We start from the raw sequence: 17,937 nt of genomic DNA on the forward strand, positions 1-17,937 counted from the left end.
TCATTACCACACAGTCCGTAAGCGTTCCCCATTGCTCAAAATGGCTCCTCAAACTCTCATCGGTTGTTTCAAAGCTCAAACCTCCGATGAAGAGCTTCCGCAGCTGTTCAGGCTCTTTGGGAGACTCTGACTTAGACATGACGGCGGTGGGAGGGGAGACTTTAACGATGCTTACTCGGCGGCGTCCACGGGCAGAAAGCTGGACGTTAAATTTATAATGAAGTTTTGTAGGTGTCTATGACTAGCTTTTTTCTTTAATAATATGTGTATACCACTGTTTTCAGTTCAGTGAGTGGTGTTTTAAAACTCAACATTGACTTCTATTTCCTAAAAATGAAAAACCAAAAAAAGCACTTCAAATTCAGGAGGAAAAAAACACAAATTATAAGCTGGTTATTTATAATATGTCATATATACATATATAATTATATGGGCATAAAAGGAGCTAATTTAGTTAATTTAAGAAAATTTTTGTGGTTGAAATATTTCACATGGTCTGCCAAGAGCTAGTCTTACTAAAGCAAGGATATTACTGCTTGTTCCTGAAAAATCCAAATCAAAAGAGATGGACTGTAAACGTATCTACATGTTAGGAGCACCATGTACATCTGTCTTTCTCGAAAAAGTCTTCAGAGCACTTAAAATAGAATTAAGGTGTCACTGTTTTATGTTATGTCTGCTGACATTACTTCTATTCTTGTTAACCGAGCACAGATGCAAAGGATGCTACCAACCAGACCTTAAATAGTAACCGCACAACCTCAGAGCTAGGAAGGTGGTACAGCTCCACACAAGGCCACATTCTTGTGAGCTCTTCCAGCAGGGAGGGGGGGTATCAGCTTGCACAGATTATTTCTTATCCTTTAAACTTGTTTATTAATACCAGTCAGTGCTTAAGAAGGCCAGGCCCTGTTCAGCATGGTCTGTAGGGGTGAGTTTTTCTAATCGGTGGAGAGTGTGTTATTAGCCCTGTTTTGCAGATGGTAACACTGAGATGAAGAGGTGGTCCAGCCAGTTCTCCGTAGAGTTAAAATTTGCAACTTCTTGACTCTGGAAGCTCAGGCTTCCACTCTGCTTTTCCATACCTTGGGGCAGGGTTGACAAATCCCTGGGTTATTAATTCTTGTGTTAGCTCTCTGGGAGGTTGGCATTGATATAGAACCGTCCCACACTGGCATGGATTTGGCAAAAAGAGCACAGGATTCAGGGTCAGGAGGCCTGATCCTTCTACCAGTTCTGCCTCTATCCCAGTGGTTGCTGGTGAGAATTCTCTGCCTTCTTGAGCCTCAGTTTCCTTAACTGGATAGGAGGCTTGGATCCCAGACAGCTCAAACATATGTAAATGTCACACCTCCCCTTTCCCAGAAGCTGCCTAGCTCTTCCCAGCTGGACAGAAGCTCTAGGTGTCCAACTAATCTCCCCAGGTGAGAAATGGGGCCAGAGTGGATGAGTCGGGGGCCACCAGGGAGCAGGGTGCTGCACTGGTCTGCTACTATTTATGTTGTTTTAAATTTTTTTTCTGTTTTATTATTTCCAAATTTTAGTTAGAGTCAATTCTCATTACTTTCCATGGCTCTGAGTAGGTCCTGCTCTATTACTTTTCTTCCTCTAAACTCCGGCATTTGAGATTGTAGGAGATCCTGCACAGCTCATAAAACCTCAGGACCAGTTCCCATCCGACTTTCCTCCCACTCTCCAGCCTGTATTCTGCCCAACAATACACTCCTTGGCCAAGGGCTCTGTCTTGGAAGTGAGTTCATTTAAGGGCAAGACTTGCATCGAGTGCAAGGGGATCCGGCAAGTGAATTCCAGGCCCAATTTTGCTTCTTCAGCTTTGCTGTGAAGCTTTGGGCAAGTTGTCTAACTTCAGAGCCTCATTTCTAAAATGGGTACTGTTATGTTTTAAGTAAAAGGGCTTGGGGCGAAGTACATAATAACGAACTCTTTTTTTTTTTTCATTTTTCTTTATTTTTTAAAATTTTATTATGTTATGTTATTCACCATACCTTACATCATTAGTTTTTGATATTATAGTCTTCCATGATTCATTCTTGTGTATAACACCCAGTGCTCCATGCAGAACGTGCCCTCTTTAATACCCATCACCAGGCTAACCCATCCCCCTCACCCCCCTCCCCTCTAGAACCCTCAGTTTGTTTCTCAGAGTCCATAGTCTCTCATGGTTCGTCTCCCCCTCCGATTTCTCCTCCTCTCTCTTTCCCCCCCCCTCTCTTGATGTGATTGTGAGGAGAGCAGATTTGGGTAGGGAGAACTAGGGGCGCTATCTTCTGCATGTAATAAGCAGTTACTGGGGACCCTTTTTAAAGTGAGGTGGGGTGAAAGGAAGCAGGGATGCAAAGTGAGTCCATGGGCAGGGATGGAGGCTGGAAAATAGATCAATATCCAGGGAAGCGAAAAGGGCTCTCACCGAATCCCCCAAAGTGCCCTGGGAAAGACAGGGCCTAACAGCCAAGTGCCCATGGCTTCAAAGAAGCTTGGGAAGTGGGGACTTCTCCCAAGTTGTTTAGTTTTCCTGGCAGAGGAGGGAGATAAAGGGATTTCAGAAACAGGGATCCAGGGGAGATCTCAGTCGGCGCGAGGCAGAGAGCTGACCAGCACTCGGTGGTCCGTCCCTACTGCGTCGGTTCGGTGCAGGTCACTCCGCAATCGCTCAGTTAAGGATCTGAGCTTTACGGGAGTTAGCCATCAGCTCTTTCATCGGAGCCGAGGGAGGAGGGAGGCAGACTGACGCTGGCACACCGGCGTGCGTAGGAGCACTGGGACGCCGGGCCCGCCCGACGGTGGGCGGACTTCGGAGCCCAGCGCCGCACCGGGAAGTGATCGCCGCCGCCCCGCCGCCTGACGCCAGCGGAAGTGCGAGCCCCGGGAGAGCCTGCTCGGAGGCGGAGCGGCCGGGAAGGGGCGGGAGCGGGGCGGGGCTGAAGGTGGCCGTGGCTCGAGGGGGCGGGCGGGGCCTGCAGCGGCGGGGCGGGGCGGGGCTTGGCGGTGGTTGTTTTCACCCAGGCTGCGGTGCCTGGCTTTCGCCTGGGGCTGCTCGGCGTGGAGGAGTGAGCTGCTGCAGAAAGGGGCGGTCGCCGCTGGAGGTAGCCAGGAGGGCCGGAGCGGAGCGGGCGAGTAAGCCCGTGGTCGTCGGCCGCCGCGATGTCAGCGCAGTGCTGTGCGGGCCAGGTGAGCGGGGGGGAGGTCAGGGGGGCGATGGATCGGACTACGGGACCAGGAGCCTAGGCCACCGCCGGCTTCCCTGCATGCGCGCCCCAGATCCGCGGCTGTAAGTGGGCCGGGGCTGGGTCGTCTGGGGCTGACACTGCGCAGACTGGATGAGTGCATCGGGCCGGAGCACGGCGGGCAGCCGTCGGGGAAACCCTGTGACGTGGGCGGGCTGGAGGGACACGGGGAAGCCCGAGAGGAGACCCCGAGGTCTTCCCGTCAGGTCTTAGGGACTTCGCTTAGGGCGGGGCAGGCAGGGCTCGGGCGAAGGAACCCGACTGTCCCCGGAGAATTTCCCCTCCTCCTCCTGGCACGAGTGTGTGGTGCTGAGCTCGGTAGCCCACCGGCTCTGCCTACCCGAAGAGCCCAGAAAAAGACGTGCGTTTGGGCAACGTCTCCTTTCTCATGCCGCGAACAAAACTCGGATCATATGGCCCAGGCAGCTTGCACTTGGCATCTAGCAAACCTAGAGCTTTGGCTCTGTGCCTTCGAGAACGTCTCGAAACCTTGTTTCCAAACTATGTTGCTCAGGGCCGGGTGCAGGGAACACTCAGCCCCGCTTCCTGAGTTTCCCGACGCAACCCTGGCTGGACGCAGCCCGGCTGCCTGGGCAGAGCGCGAGCCTTCCCGTCCCTCCTTTTAACTGAACTTGCCAGTTACACACATATAATATCTTAAAACATACATGTCTACTTGGGATAGGCGACTCCTACTGGTTAGTAGCGCATCTGGGGAGAATTACTAGGTTTTAACTCTTTTAATGCTAATTTTACACCTTCCCGCTGAGTAAGAAACTACGAAATAGGTAAAGTCTTCCGGATGCGGAGCTCCCTCCTCCCTATCCTCCCTAGTCTGTACAGCATTTCTGTACACAATTTTAATGGTGTGTTTTTTCAAATGAATCCAACTCCGGGGGCATTCAGGTACCGGGATGTTCTTGCTTTCTAATACATTCAGCCCTTAGGGCAATCAAGGCCAGTCCATAAGTGATGGAGGGGTTCAACTGTGAGTTTCTGTAACTGGCCGATTATACTGGCAGATAATCTGTCCCCCTTCCAGTGGCTATGTGAAGTTATCCTGGTTTTTGAGGTCTAATACAGTACTTGGCATGCATTCATGTTGGCCTTTTCAAACATGAGGAAATTGAGGTTTTTGTGGGTTTTCTTAGGTTTTTATTCTTAAGTAATCTCCATACCGAACCTGGGGTTCAAACTCACAACCTAAGACCAAGAGTCACGTGGTCCACCGACTGAGCCAGCCAGGTCCTCCTGAAAATTGAGGTTTTAACTTGAGGTGTAATGACTTGCCTTAAGTCAGGCAAGGAGAGAGATGATGCTTACCACCTTGCCAGGGCTTTTGAGACCAAGGTGGATGGGAGAGGCTATTTTCTGAATGTTCTCAATCTCAGAGCGTTGCAAATCTTTAATTGTTGTTTGAGATGCTTTCCAATTTGATGCCACACTTCCCATTATTTAGTAATTACAGATATTTAGGAGCATCTGTCCTCCCCTAGTCCCTTGAAAGCCCCTTGAGGCCTTCTGTGACTCCAAGCAGCTAATTTAGGGCTTTGAAAATGATTACCAGTACTCAAGTGGTCTTGTAAAAGAATTATTGGTATGGTTGATATTTTGGCAGGATTTAATGAGTTGTTTCTAAAATCCCCCTCTCAGGACTTTGGAAAGAACCAAATCCTGGCCATTCATCACAGGAAAGTTAACTTCTGCTTTCTCTGGGCTGCTTGAGGCAACACTGTGGTGGGTCTCAAGGCAGTGAGGGGTTGATGACACTGATTTCATCCGGATGGGGCTATTAAGGAGTGTACGTTAAAAAAAACCTCATAACACCATCAGAAGCTAAGTCTGCCGTGGGGCCTGGGTGGCTCAGTCGTTAAGCGTCTGCCTTCGGCTCAGGTCGTGATCCCAGGGTCCTGGGATCGAGCCCCACATCGGGCTCCCTGCTCAGCCGGAAGCCTGCTTCTCCCTCTTCCACTTCCCCTGCTTGTGTTCCCTCTCTCGCTGTCTCTTTCTGTCAAAAAAAAAAGCTAAGTCTTCCAATCTTTTCATTAAAAATTTTTTTTTAAATTATAATGAATGAACGAATGAGTTTTTCTACTCTACCAATCTTGTTTAATTTGAGCACCTATGAACTGTTTTTACTCATAGCATTTCTTTTTTTAAAAAATTTTATTTATTTATTTGTCAGAGAGAGAGAGGGAGAGAGTGAGAGCACACAAGCAGGAGAAGTGGCAGGCAGAGGGAGAAGCAGGCTTCCCGCCGAGCAGGGAGCCCGATGTCGGGCTCGATCCCAGGACCCTGGGATCATGACCTGAACTGAAGGCAGATGCTTAACCGACTGAGCCACCCAGGCTTCCCTCGCACAGCATTTCTGATATCAAATGTGTAGGGCTCCTCACCCCCGCCCCCCCACCAACCAGTTTCCCAACTCCCCGCACACCAGCTGGACTTACAACAATTCAATTCAGTTATGACACCACAGGCTTAGTCGGATAAGACTGTCTCGCCCCGCGTTTCAGATGCCAGTCACAAGTCTCCTGGTCCTCCCATACCCAGGAGGAAAACCAAATCTCTGTTTCTGGTTATATCACAACATCACAGCACCTACCATGTGCCAGGAGCTAGGGATAGGGCCGTGAGCCAGGCAGACATCATCTCTGCCCTCAGTCGTCCCGTTGTGGGGGGGGGCATCCCATAAACATGTTAACAATGAAGCGGTCAGTACTGGTACTGTAACCAGACCTGGTGGCAGAGGGGCTTTGGGTAGCTTGCTGGGGAAGCCTGCCTGAGAAGATGCTCCCGGAACTGAGACTGACCAGTAAGGAGAGGCATCCATGGCACGGTCTGGGTAAGGGGCCTTTCAGGGTTTTCGAGGAACGGAAGGGAGTCCAGGGTGTCATCAGTGAAGCAGATGAGGTAGAGAGGCAGGCAGGTCCGGATGTGGCCAGCAACTGTCAGCCACGTTTGGAGTTCGGGTTTTGTTCCCGTTCCAGTGAGGGCTGTGGTTTGATTTACGCTTCGATCACTTTGGGAGCTGTGAAGACTCAGCTGTATCAGGGACTAGAGTAGAGGCAGGGAGAGCAGTCAGAGCTGTTCATTCAGTGAATATTTTTTAACTGCCTCCTCTGTGTGTAAGCAGGCTGTAGCAGTGAGCACAAATGCCTCCCGATGGAGCTGAAATCTTGGCCATCTGCTGTTGCTGTAGTCCGAGGAGGAGAGCATGTTTTATCTTAACATAGGCTGTCGTGTTTACAGTGTGGTGTTGTGGGCTTCTGGGCTAATTTTAGAGGTAGAATTGGACTTTTGTGTGGATTAGGAGTGGGGTGTGGGAATGAGAGCGATTCTGGATTTGTCCCCGGCAACTGGATTGATGATGGTGCCATTTACTAGGTGAGATAGGAGGCTAAAGATTTTATGAATTTATTTGACAGAAAGAGTGAGTGAGAGAGGGAACACAAGCAGGGGGCAGAGGCAGAGGGAGAAGCAGACTCCTCTGCTGAGCAGGGAGCCCAACGCGGGGCTCGATCCCAGGACCCTGGGATCACGACCCGAGCCAAAGGCAGACAACCGACTGAGCCACCCAGGCGCCCCCAGTTGGATGTTTAAATTGGGAGAAGTTTGGGGGCGCTTGGCTGGTTCAGTCGGTAGAGCATGTGACTCTTGATCTTGGGGTTGAGTTCCAAACCCACACTGGGTGTAGAGATTACCTAAAAATAAAATCTTTTTTTTTTTTTTTAAGATTTTATTTATTTATTTGACAGAGAGAGACACAGTGAGAGAGGGAACTCAAGCAGGGGGAGTGGGAGAGGGAGAAGCAGGCCTCCCGCAGAGCAGGGAGCCTGATGCGGGGCTCGATCCCAGGACTCTGGGATCATGACCTCAGCTGAAGGCAGACACTTAACGACTGAGCCACTCAGGCGCCCCTTAAATTTTTTTTTAAAGATTTATTTATTTGACAGAGAGAGAGAGCGTGAGAGCAGGAACACAAGCAGGGGGAGCGGGAGAGGGAGAAGCAGGCTTCCTGCTGAGCCAGGACCCTGGGATCATGACCTGAGCCGAAGGCAGACGCTTAACCGACTGAGCCACCCAGGCGCCCCATAAAAATAAAATCTTAAAAAAAAAATTGGGGGAAATTTGAGGTTGGTAATAGAAATTTTGGGGACTTTAACTGAAGACCTTTAGGAAAAATGTGTAAGCCAGAAAAGAGCTACGGACTCAGTTCAGGGTTTGAATTGGGTAATCTGGACAACCAGGGCTGGTGTGAATGTGCGCATTTTACCTACCCTCTATTATCCTTGGTTTTCCTCAACTGTAGAATGGGTGTGATAATATCTCCTGGGGTTATTTTGAGGATTACATGGGATCTAGACATACAGTCTCTAAAACATGGTTTGGCACAGAGTAAGGAACCCCAAAACTCTTAGTTTGTTACTGGCCAATACCCACCTGCGCCTGGACATTCTCCAGGTCATCTTATTTTTGCACAGACTCTGATAAGCACTTAGATTTTGCTTATGCTGTTGCTAATGGATGCTAATGGAAGGAGAGATGACAGGAGAGAGTGGTCACTCAACACTTTGTGGGTACCCAGCGCTGTGGCAGGTCCCTGAAGACTGGATGATGAACAAAGCTTCCTTGCTCTCCTGAAACTTAAGGGCTAGTTGGGGTGGAAATGTGGGGACAGCTAGCTACAGAAAATGATGGTACACACTGTCAGCGGTAAACGAGTTGTATAATTGAAAAATCTAGACAGTGCTTTCAGGGCAATTTGAGAATAAAGCTTGACAGGATTTACTCCAGGCAAGTGTAAGCATTAATGATAGTAGTAGCAATAGCTGAAGTTTATTTCCTGCCCACAATGTGCTCGCTGTTGTCTACCTACCTGTCGCTGTTATAGCGTACATTTTTCACAACAACCTAAACGGGCGATTAATGTTCTAATTGGCCTCCTTTTGCAGGGGAGGCAACTGAAGTACAGAGAAATAAATGAACTTGACTGATATTACATGGTGGTGGAGCCAGGCCTTGAACACTGGTCTATCTGACTCAAGTTGGGGCTCTTAACTACAAGACTGCCATCCTTTATTATTCTGATTATGTATAAATAATCAGTAACAGTTGCTCATTAATGTTGTATATCATGAGCCTCAGGCAGTTTTGAATACACAGCTGCTGGACTGCTTTGATAGATATTGGTAGTTGCCAGTGGTTGTGGGTGGGTAGGGTTTAGCTTCTTCCAGATGAAATTCTACCACACATGCAGATGTTTATTGGCAGGCAGGTACAGAACAGTCATGCAACCTGATCTGAGGCTTCATTAAGTCCCAGCTCTTTGCCCTTCTTGGTACACTGACATGGAACTTGCACGTTCACGTGCATCACTAGACGCAGCTGTATTCTAGCGTGCAGGACCCTACCGAGGCTGCCAAGCTAGCAGGACCACATGGATGGATCGCAGCCATGGTGCCATTCCAGGTTGCACATTCACTCTCCAGTGGTGGTCGAGCCAGTTCATGTAAGGGCATGAATGCCCTGGCCAAGGTATTTCCAGCCAGATCGTATTAATCACTGAGACTTTCCCCAATGAAAGCCCATTTCTTTCTTTCTTTTTTTTTTTTTTAAAGATTTTATTTATTTATTTGACAGAGAGAGACACAGTGAGAGAGGGAACACAAGCAGGGGGAGTGGGAGAGGGAGAAGCAGGCTTCCCACTGAGCAGGGAGCCCGACGCGGGGCTCGATCCCAGGACCCCGGGATCATGACCTGAGCCGAAGGCAGACGCTTAACAACTGAGCCACCCAGGCGCCCCGAAAGCCCATTTCTAATGTCTGTTAGGTTAGTTTTAAGTCTCGAATGCCACCAGGAACTATCCATGGTCAAAGACACATAAAGCTAGATGTTAAAACAGTGAAAACCTTTTATTCTGTAGCCACTGACAGTGGGGAAAAGAGCTGAGCTCTATTCCCATTTGCCCAGAGTTTTCAAGGGGGAATGAGGGAGTAGGGAGGAGTGAGTGGGGCCCAGTAGAGTTAGGGAAGTGAAAAGTTACAGGCTTGGTTAGTGTCCTTGTGATTAGGCCAGCTGTGTCTGCTAGTTGGCAAGTTAAGATTGTCCTTCCACTGAGACTGTCCTTTTTGATGATTACTTTTCCAAGGAATGGCATGGGGGTCCTTGAGGAAGACACTCCAGAGTCGTAGGAAATACATATACATCTCAAAGGGACAGGAAGAATTCATAATCGTAAGCCCCCTTTGGTAAATGCTCTGAGAAAGGGAGGTCAGGGCTTATCTCAGGTGTCGGCTAGGGTTTGTGCAGAGTTACTTTGTGTCAAGATTTCTTGGGAGTTTTCACCATTTCTCACCATGACTATGTTGGTTAACAAAACCGGGGTTCATCGGAGTTAGAGGTCACCAAAGCCCATGCAGGAGACTTAGAGTGTGGCCTCTGAGGAAGTGTTAGCTGTCATCAGGGGATCTGATCACCTCCAGACTGGAGCTTAAAACACACACACACACGCACGCAGTCCATGAAGACCTGTACAAAAAGTAAATAAGCTCAAGAAGCATTTCCTTAGTAATGATCTTCCCCTGGCTTTGAAAGTTCTTTCTGATCGTGCACTTAGATCTGCCCAAAGCACATACTACTTGGAATCTGATGGACAGGAATTGTTTCCTGGTTACTGCATGTATGGGCTTCCTCTCTCCCCCTAGACAGAGCTCATACTCTGACCTCGCTGAACCCCCTGTTGAGTGCTTTTAGTTTCAAAACTCTTTCTCCCTACAGCTCTTTGTTTATGGTGATTGGAAATGTTAGGTCCTCATGATATCATGTGATGCTTCCACCCTTGGAAGGGATCCAGGCACAAAAGTTCATTCTATCCATGACTGGTGTGTTTTTGAACTTTTGGGGGTATTTGTGAAACGGGGAAAAACATCACACTTATCACCCAGAGAACCATATTTTGATATTTTAAAGTCCAGCCACCCATATTTAGTATATATGATTTTACTTCGCAAAATTAGGGTTATGCTGTAGGTGCTGTATTTTGTCCTACTCTTTTTGTGGAATTATTGGGTGATCAAGGGAGTTTTTGTTCTTTCGGTTTTTTGGGTTTTTTTAAACTAATCTCTTCTCCCAATGTGGGGCTCAACTCACAACTCCAAGATCAAGAATTGCAGGTGCTACCGACTGAGTCAGCCAGGTGCCCCTTGGTCAGGGAAGTTTTTAACAGACACAAGCCACTCCTTTGCAGCCATTAATGTTTTTTGGGCTGACATTCAGGTGTAGGTATTCTTCAGCCTTCAAACATGATGACTTCTCCAGAGGTGTTAAATAAAGTTGAATGAGTGAAAGGTACTTAATAAGCATAAGTTAATAGGTTTGTGTGCTTTTCTATTTCTAAAAGATCAAAAATAATGAAGAAAATCTGAATTACACCCCCTTTCGATGCCATCACTGACAATATATTTCAGTCATTTCTAACATTTTCTTTAACTTTGATCTTTTTCCTTACCTTTATTTGTATAGCTACTACCTATCTAGATGGTGTTTGAGTCATTATTTTCCTGCTGTATGAAGGTGCTCATCTCTGTTTCAGTTACATTAAGTCTGAGTCCTGTCTTCTTATCAGTAGTATCAGCACTTTTACTTTTCTGTTCATTTTTGTACAATGCAGGCAGAATGCACTGAAGTGCCCACATAGTTGCTCCCCCACACTGACAAAGGGTGGTGATTGGCTGGTGTGGAACTGTTGGCTCATATTCCTCACTGGTGAGCTGATACAGAAAGAGCGTTTGGAGATGTGTAGTTAGGCAAGTTTAGGTTGTTGGGGAGATAAGTCTGTCACATATCTTATGTGTGAGAGAATGAGGGTGGCCATGTTGGTTGGAGAGTTAGCGTAAGGGTTGTTCACCCAGATTTGTTTTCTTGGGTTGCTTTATAGCTGACCTGGGCGAGCTGACAAATAGCTTTGGGTTGCGTGCAATGCCTTGGCTGGGAGGGCTGAAGAGGGCCGACCTGTGGGGAGTGGAAGGCAGCCTCAGACTGTGTCTGCTAATGAGATAATCTCTTCCCCATTGCTTGATTCTGCCTGGTTTTCTGTATAAATATCACCTATAGGTTTCCCACAGCTATTCAAGATCTGGAAGTGAGTCAAGTATGAGACTTGGAAGCTTACCTTTCAGTGTCCCAGGTGTTTCAATGTGAACTGCCCGGGTAGGGCAGTAGGGATGGCATTGTCTACTTATATTTCAGTTCATCTATGATAATTTGACCTCAAAAAGAAAGTCCTCGGGGCCCCTGGGTGGCTCTGTCGCTTAAGCATCCAACTCTTGATCTCAGCTCATCCACATTGGGTATGGAGCCTACCAAAAAAAAAAAAAAAAAGAAAGTCCTCATTCAAGATGGTATGCAGAACTAAACACTGACAGTTCCATTTTATCTTCTTTTTTTTTAAAGATTTTATTTATTTATTTGAGAGAGAGAGAGTACATGAGAGGGGGGAAGGTCAGAGGGAGAAGCAGACTCCCTGCCGAGCAGGGAGCCCGATGCGGGACTCGATCCCGGGACTCCAGGATCATGACCTGAGCCGAAGGCAGTCGCTTAACCAACTGAGCCACCCAGGCGCCCCCCCATTTTATCTTTTGAATTGTTTTCAGTGCCTGTAATTATAACTATAACATAACTATTGTTCAAGAAAAAAATTTAACTGAGTAAATTCTAAAGATCTAATTGGCTTTATTAATTAATTCATGAACCCAGCAGCATCCCATCTAGCAAGTAGAATGGTTTTTAAAGGTAGAGAGGGAGGGGTACCTGGGTGGCTCAGTCGGTTAAACGTCTGCCTTCGGCTCAGGTCATTTTCCCAGGGTCCTGGGATCGAGCCCCACATCAGGCTCCCCGCTCCTAGGGGAGCCTGCTTCTCCCCCTGCCTGCCGCCTGCACGCTCTCTCTCTCTTTCTGTCAAATAAATAAATAAAATCTTTTAAAAAATTAAAAAAAAATTAAAAATAAAGGTCGAGGGGGTGGAAAAGGAATGGTTTTTAAAGGTAGAGAAGGGTGGAAAAAGAAATTATTAGCAAAGAATTCATTGTTTTAGGCAAGGTCGCCCTCTTAGGGGAGGAGAATGGATGTATCCGTACATTTCCCGGTGCTGACAGGGATATTCCATGGCAGCTGGTTAAAGGTTACATTTTTGGAGGGTTGAAACTGCAGTTAGGTTAGGTAATAGGTCTTCAGGTACTGATTTGGGGTCTTAACCTAAGTGACACCATTTTGGGTGTGTGGTTTTCTTTTTAACACTGTAACGATCCTGTGTTCTGTGTGTCCAGTCAAGCAGCACTGTTAGTGAAGTTTCGTTACATTTTGTTGTTGTCAGTTGAATTCAAGGTTGACATTGGATCCTGAGAGCAATATTGATCAAGTTACTAATCTGTGATTATCTTTAATGATCAGGTTTTCCAAGTAGTCTAAAGTGAACCTTTGCAAGATTTTTGAACATAATGTGGGAGTCAGGGTGGCGTGTGTGTAAGGAAATTCAAATATCAAATAATGGATTGATTTGGTTACATAAAACATCTGTTTGAATTTTATTCTATTTTATTTTTTTTTAAGATTATTTATTTATTTGACAGAGAGAGAGAAAGAGACAGAGAGAGAGGGAACACAAGCAGGGAGAGTGGGAGAGGGAGAAGCAGGCTTCCCACCGAGCACTGAGTCTGATGCGGGACTCGATCCCAGGACCCTGGGACCATGACCTGAGCTGAAGGCAGACGCTTAACGACTGAGCCACCCAGGCGCCCATCTGTTTAAATTTTAAAGGAAACAGGATTTTACTTTGGCTTTTCTTCTATAGTTTTCCTTCTGAGATTAAAGCTGAGCTGATGTTTAAGGAAAGCAGCTGTTACAGAAAAAGTTAGAGTGGATTTTCATCACAAATTTTGAAACAACTTGCAGGTTGAAGTAAGGTTGCGGTATACAGTGATTAAACAGCATTTTTCCCCCTCATGAAAACTGTCTAGTCAAAACAAAAGTAGGAAAAACACATGCACACAACCCCTTAAATCTTATTTATGCAGAGATAACCAGGAGAGCTGGAGAATCAGACTTCTGTTTGTTTAAGTATTGTTTTTATAAACTGGCTAACTACACTTTGAAACAAAGCCCACAAGGTCTTCATAGGATTTATTTTCCAGTTTTTTGTTCTTGCATTATATCTCAGTAATTTCACAGAGGGCTGAGTCTCCTAATGCTCTGATCCTTAGTGTATGTGGTTCACCAAAACAAGGAAGAATTCAGTCTTTTGTTGCTGACTCCATGCTTACTGAACTCCTCCAGTGGTATTCTGAGAAACAATGGCAGTATTTTGTAACCATAGCAATGAAAATGTTCTCTGTAATAGGATTCTTTATCAGTATGAATTTTCCTCAGCTTTGGTAGCATTATTCCTGTTAAATAACAAAAGATCCAACCAAGTAAAATTTAAGGACCTAATTGGCTTTACTAATCGATTCATGAATGGGCAGCATTCCATCTAGTAAGTAGAAGGGAGCTTCAAAGGTCTACAGAAAAGGAAGGGTTTTCTTTTCCTTTTTTTTTTTAAGATTTTATTTATTTGAGAGAGAGCGAGAGTCTCAAGCAGTCTGTATGCTGAGTGCTGAGCCCACGCAGGGCTCAATCTCATGTCCCCGAGACCAGGATCTGAGCGGAAACCAGGAATTGGACACCCAACCGACTGTACCTCCTAGGCACCCCAAAAGGGAAGGGTTTTCAAAAGTAGGAGGGAGAGAGCAAAAGGAAATTTTTGGTACAGAATCCATTGTTTTAGGCAACGTTGCCTTCCTAAGGGGAGCAGAAGGGGAAGGAGTCTATCAGTAAACTTCATAGTGCTGACCAGGAAATTCTGTGTTGACTAGTTAAAAGTTATATTTTCAGGGGTTGAAACTGCAGTTCAGTTCACCTAAGGGACACCATTTGGGGCCTGTGGTTTTCTTTTTAACAGTCCTAAGGACACTGGTGACTTCTTTGCTGTTTGGGGGGGAAAAAAAGCTTACAACCCCTAAAGCAATATGTCAATTGATAAATATTCACTGGGTACCTAGAATAATATTAGTTCAAGGCGTTAACTAGGTCTACTTTCATGCTTGGGAGCAACTAGTGAATTGATGCTGAATTTTCTTAGTATAAGATCTCTCCTGGGCAGAACTTCTTCAGAGACCTGGATTGTGGTTGGTGTATCTCAGCTTTGGAGCTTTTATGCCTGTGAAAGGGGAGGAAGCAGCAGGTTCACTGGGGGGACACTTCCTTAGGAGTAAATGAACCAACCCAGGGAAGCAGGTGGGGAGCTGGGTCCTCAGGAATGGGCTCTGGTGGTTTCTGTACAGCCCTGTGGTTACATAGTGTTTTATCCGAGAGGGTTCTTGCCATTTTTCAGCTTCTCAAAGGAATCTTATGACCTCAAAAAAACTTAACGTAGAACGATAAGGGAAATACCAACAGTGGAGATATTTCCATTTAACAGACAGGCTTTCGGGGCGCCTGGCTGGGTCAGTCAGTGGAGCATGCAACTCTTGATCTCGGGGTTGTAAATTCGAGCCCCAGGTTGGGTGTAGAGATTACTTAAAAATAAAATCTGAAAGCAAAACAAAAAACCAAACCCCAAACTTTAAAAGGCAGACATTCCTGTAGCAAACATAGAAAGAGAATAAAGCAATGGAGGGTACAGCCTGCCTGGAAAGGAAAGAGCATGGGGGTTTGGGGTGGGAGAGGTTTTGACTTTGTCAGATGACACCCTACACCCTAGAAGTTCTTAAGGGAGAGTCCAAGATTCCTGGGGGTTTTGGCAGCCTTGGTTTCCAAGGAGCAGAAGCTATGGCACTGTGGGTTAGAGACTACTGGGGAGCTAAGGAACTGATCTTTTAAGCTAAGGTTATGATCTTTTAAGACCCATGGCAATGGAGGGGAGATCAGTAGCTAGATGTGGGAGATGTGGGATTTCAGTGGAATGTGGTTTGGGGTGTTAAAAAACAAAATTCTACTGAGTAAAATGGAAGATTTAATTGGCCTTATTAAATGGTTCTTGAATTGGGGGGCGCCTGGCTGGCTCAGTCAGTGGAACATGTGATTCTTGATTTCAGGGTTGTGGGTTCAGGTCCCACGTTGGGTGTAGAGATTACTTAAAAATAAAAAAAATTTTTTTTTTCAAAAAAACCCAATTCATGAATTGGGCAGCATCCCATCTAGCAAATAGAAAGGAGCTTCAAGAAGTTTTAGGAAATGGGGAGGTTTTTATAGGAAGGAGAGTGGGGCAAGGAAGTTATTAGCAAAAAAAAAAAGGAAAAAGAAAGGATTGTTTTAGGCAAGGTCACTTTCCCTTAGTGGGAAGAGCAGGGAGTTTTTTTGTTTTTTTGTTTTTTAAAGATTTTATTTATTTATTTGACAGAGAGAGACACAGCAAGAGAGGGAACACAAGCAGAGGGAGTGGGAGAGGGAGAAGCAGGCTTCCTGCGGAGCAGAGAGCCCGATGTGGGGCTCGATCCCAGGACCCTGGGATTGTGACCTGAGCCGAAGGCAGACGCTTAACGACTGAGCCACCCAGGTGCCCCAGGGAGTCTTTTTTTTAAAGATTTTATTTATTTATTTGAGAGAGAGAGTGAGCGAGAGAGAGCACAAGCAGGGGGAGCCGCAGGCAGAAGGTGAAGCAGGGTCCCTACCAAGCAAGGAGCCTGATGAGGGACTTGATCCCAGGACCCTGGGATCATGACCTCAGCCAAAGACAGACGCTTAACTGACTGAGTCACCCAGGCTTCCCGAGCAGGGGGTCTTAACATGCAGATTTCCTCATATTCCTTTGCAGGGATGGAGAGGGCCCATGTGACAGATGATCTCATTGGTGCTGACTGCAAAATTCTTGACTGACTGGTTAAGACGATATTTCTTGAGGGGGGTGGAGGATGGGGAGGACTACATTTCAGGGAGAGGGTAGAGCTACAATTAAGTTAGGTATTAAGCCCTGGTTTGGTTTCTTGGCCTTGTGTCCATGACTCCTTTGTGGGCCTGTGGTTGATTTTAGAGAGGGATCTGAACAGATTGCCCTTGTGGAGGAGGAGCAGGTTACAACCTGAACAAATCTGGGGCTGGCCCTTGGTATGCATAGTGGAGAGGCTTGGACTCTTCCTGTCTCCAGATTGCAGGATGCTGAAGTTCATTTACTCTGAGTTCTGTAAGCTGCCAACATTTTGTTTGAAAAATAAGTATTTAAAGCCATAATTTACATCCCACATATTTTGATGTTGTGTTTTTGTTACTCTGTTTAAGTATTTTCTAACTTCTCTTATGATTTATTCTTTGGCCTATGGGTTATTTAGAAGTGTATTGTTATTTTCCAAGTATTTGAGGATATTTCAGGAGTATTTTTGCTATTGAATTCAAATTGACTTTTGTGGTGATCAAAGAACATATTCTGTATATATTAATATCTTTTAAAGCTGTTGTTGTATGGCGCAGAATATGATATATCTTGGTGACTCCCCCTTGAAAAGAACATATATTCTACAGTTATTGCATATAGTGTTCAAGTTGATTGCTTGTGTTGCTGAAATCTCCTTTACTGATTTTTTAGTGGTGGTGGTGGTGGGGATCATCTAATTCTGTCAATTACTGGGAGAAGGGTATTTTCTAAAATGATTGTGTTTTGTCTCCCCCATTAGTTCTGTCATTTTTTGTTTAATATATTTTGAAGCTGCATTAGGTGTACACACATTTAGGGTTGTTACGTTTCCTTAAGGAATTGATCCTTTAAATTTTTTTTAAGATTTATTTAATTATTTGAGAGAGAGAGAGTGTGTGTGCACACACGTAAGTGGGGGAGGGGTAGAGAAGAGAGAATCTCAAGCAGATACCCTGCTGGGTGAGTAGTTGGATGCGGGGCTCCATCCCAAGACCCTGAGATCATGACCTGACCTGAAATCAAGAGTCAGATGCTTAACTGACTGAGCCACTCAGGCCCCTGAATGAATCCTTTAATAAAATGACCTCTTTTATCTCTGGAAATGCTCTTTATCTTCAAGTTTTTGTCTGGCCATACCACCCTTTTAGCTTTCAATCCATTTGTGTCTTTTACCTTTTTTTTTTTAAGTAAGCTCTATGCTCAATGTGGGGCTTTAATTCATGACCCACAGATCAAGAGTTGCATGCTCTACTGACTTGAGTCAGCCAGGTGCCCCATCAACCCGTTTGTGTCTTATATTTAAAAGTGTGTGTCTTATAAACAGTGTGTAGTTGGGACTTGCTTTTTGATCCAGCCTGACAATCTTTGCCTTTTAATTGGATGATTAGATTATTTACATTTAATGTAATCATGTTTGAACGTAAGGCTATGTATGGCCATTTTCATTTCCCCTTCCTTCTTTTTTATCTTTTTTTGGGGGAGGGATATTAGTTGAATATTTTTAAGCATTCTATCCTCCTTTATTGCCTTTTTATTTCTTAGAGTGTTGTGTTTTTTTTTTTTTAAAGATTTTATTTATTTATTTGAGAGAGAGAGAATGAGAGAGAGCAAGCACATGAGAGGGGGGAGGGTCAGAGGGAGAAGCAGACTCCCTGCCGAGCAGGGAGCCCGATGCGGGACTCGATCCAGGGACTCCAGGATCATGACCTGAGCCGAAGGCAGTCGCTTAACCAACTGAGCCACCCAGGC

General features: G+C 45.8%; 1 protein-coding gene across 2 annotated transcripts in view; it reads left to right on the forward strand.

Annotated features, from left to right (window-relative positions):
* Positions 1 to 3,025: 3,025 nt before the first annotated feature.
* SERINC5 (serine incorporator 5) overlaps positions 3,026 to 17,937 on the forward strand; it is a 104,428-nt gene continuing 89,516 nt past the window's right edge. The window contains exon 1 of one of the 2 annotated variants that reach the window (XM_031026563.2): positions 3,026 to 3,189. In XM_031026563.2, the coding sequence (XP_030882423.2) occupies positions 3,163 to 3,189 (27 nt within the window). In that variant the 5' untranslated portion in view covers positions 3,026 to 3,162. The remainder of the gene's footprint in view (positions 3,190 to 17,937) is intronic. The other variant, XM_081826677.1, reaches the window with a different exon arrangement.

This window comes from Leptonychotes weddellii, chromosome 7 (assembly GCF_054177405.1).
Source record: "Leptonychotes weddellii isolate Sample4059 chromosome 7, ASM5417740v2, whole genome shotgun sequence".
NCBI lineage: Eukaryota > Metazoa > Chordata > Mammalia > Carnivora > Phocidae > Leptonychotes > Leptonychotes weddellii.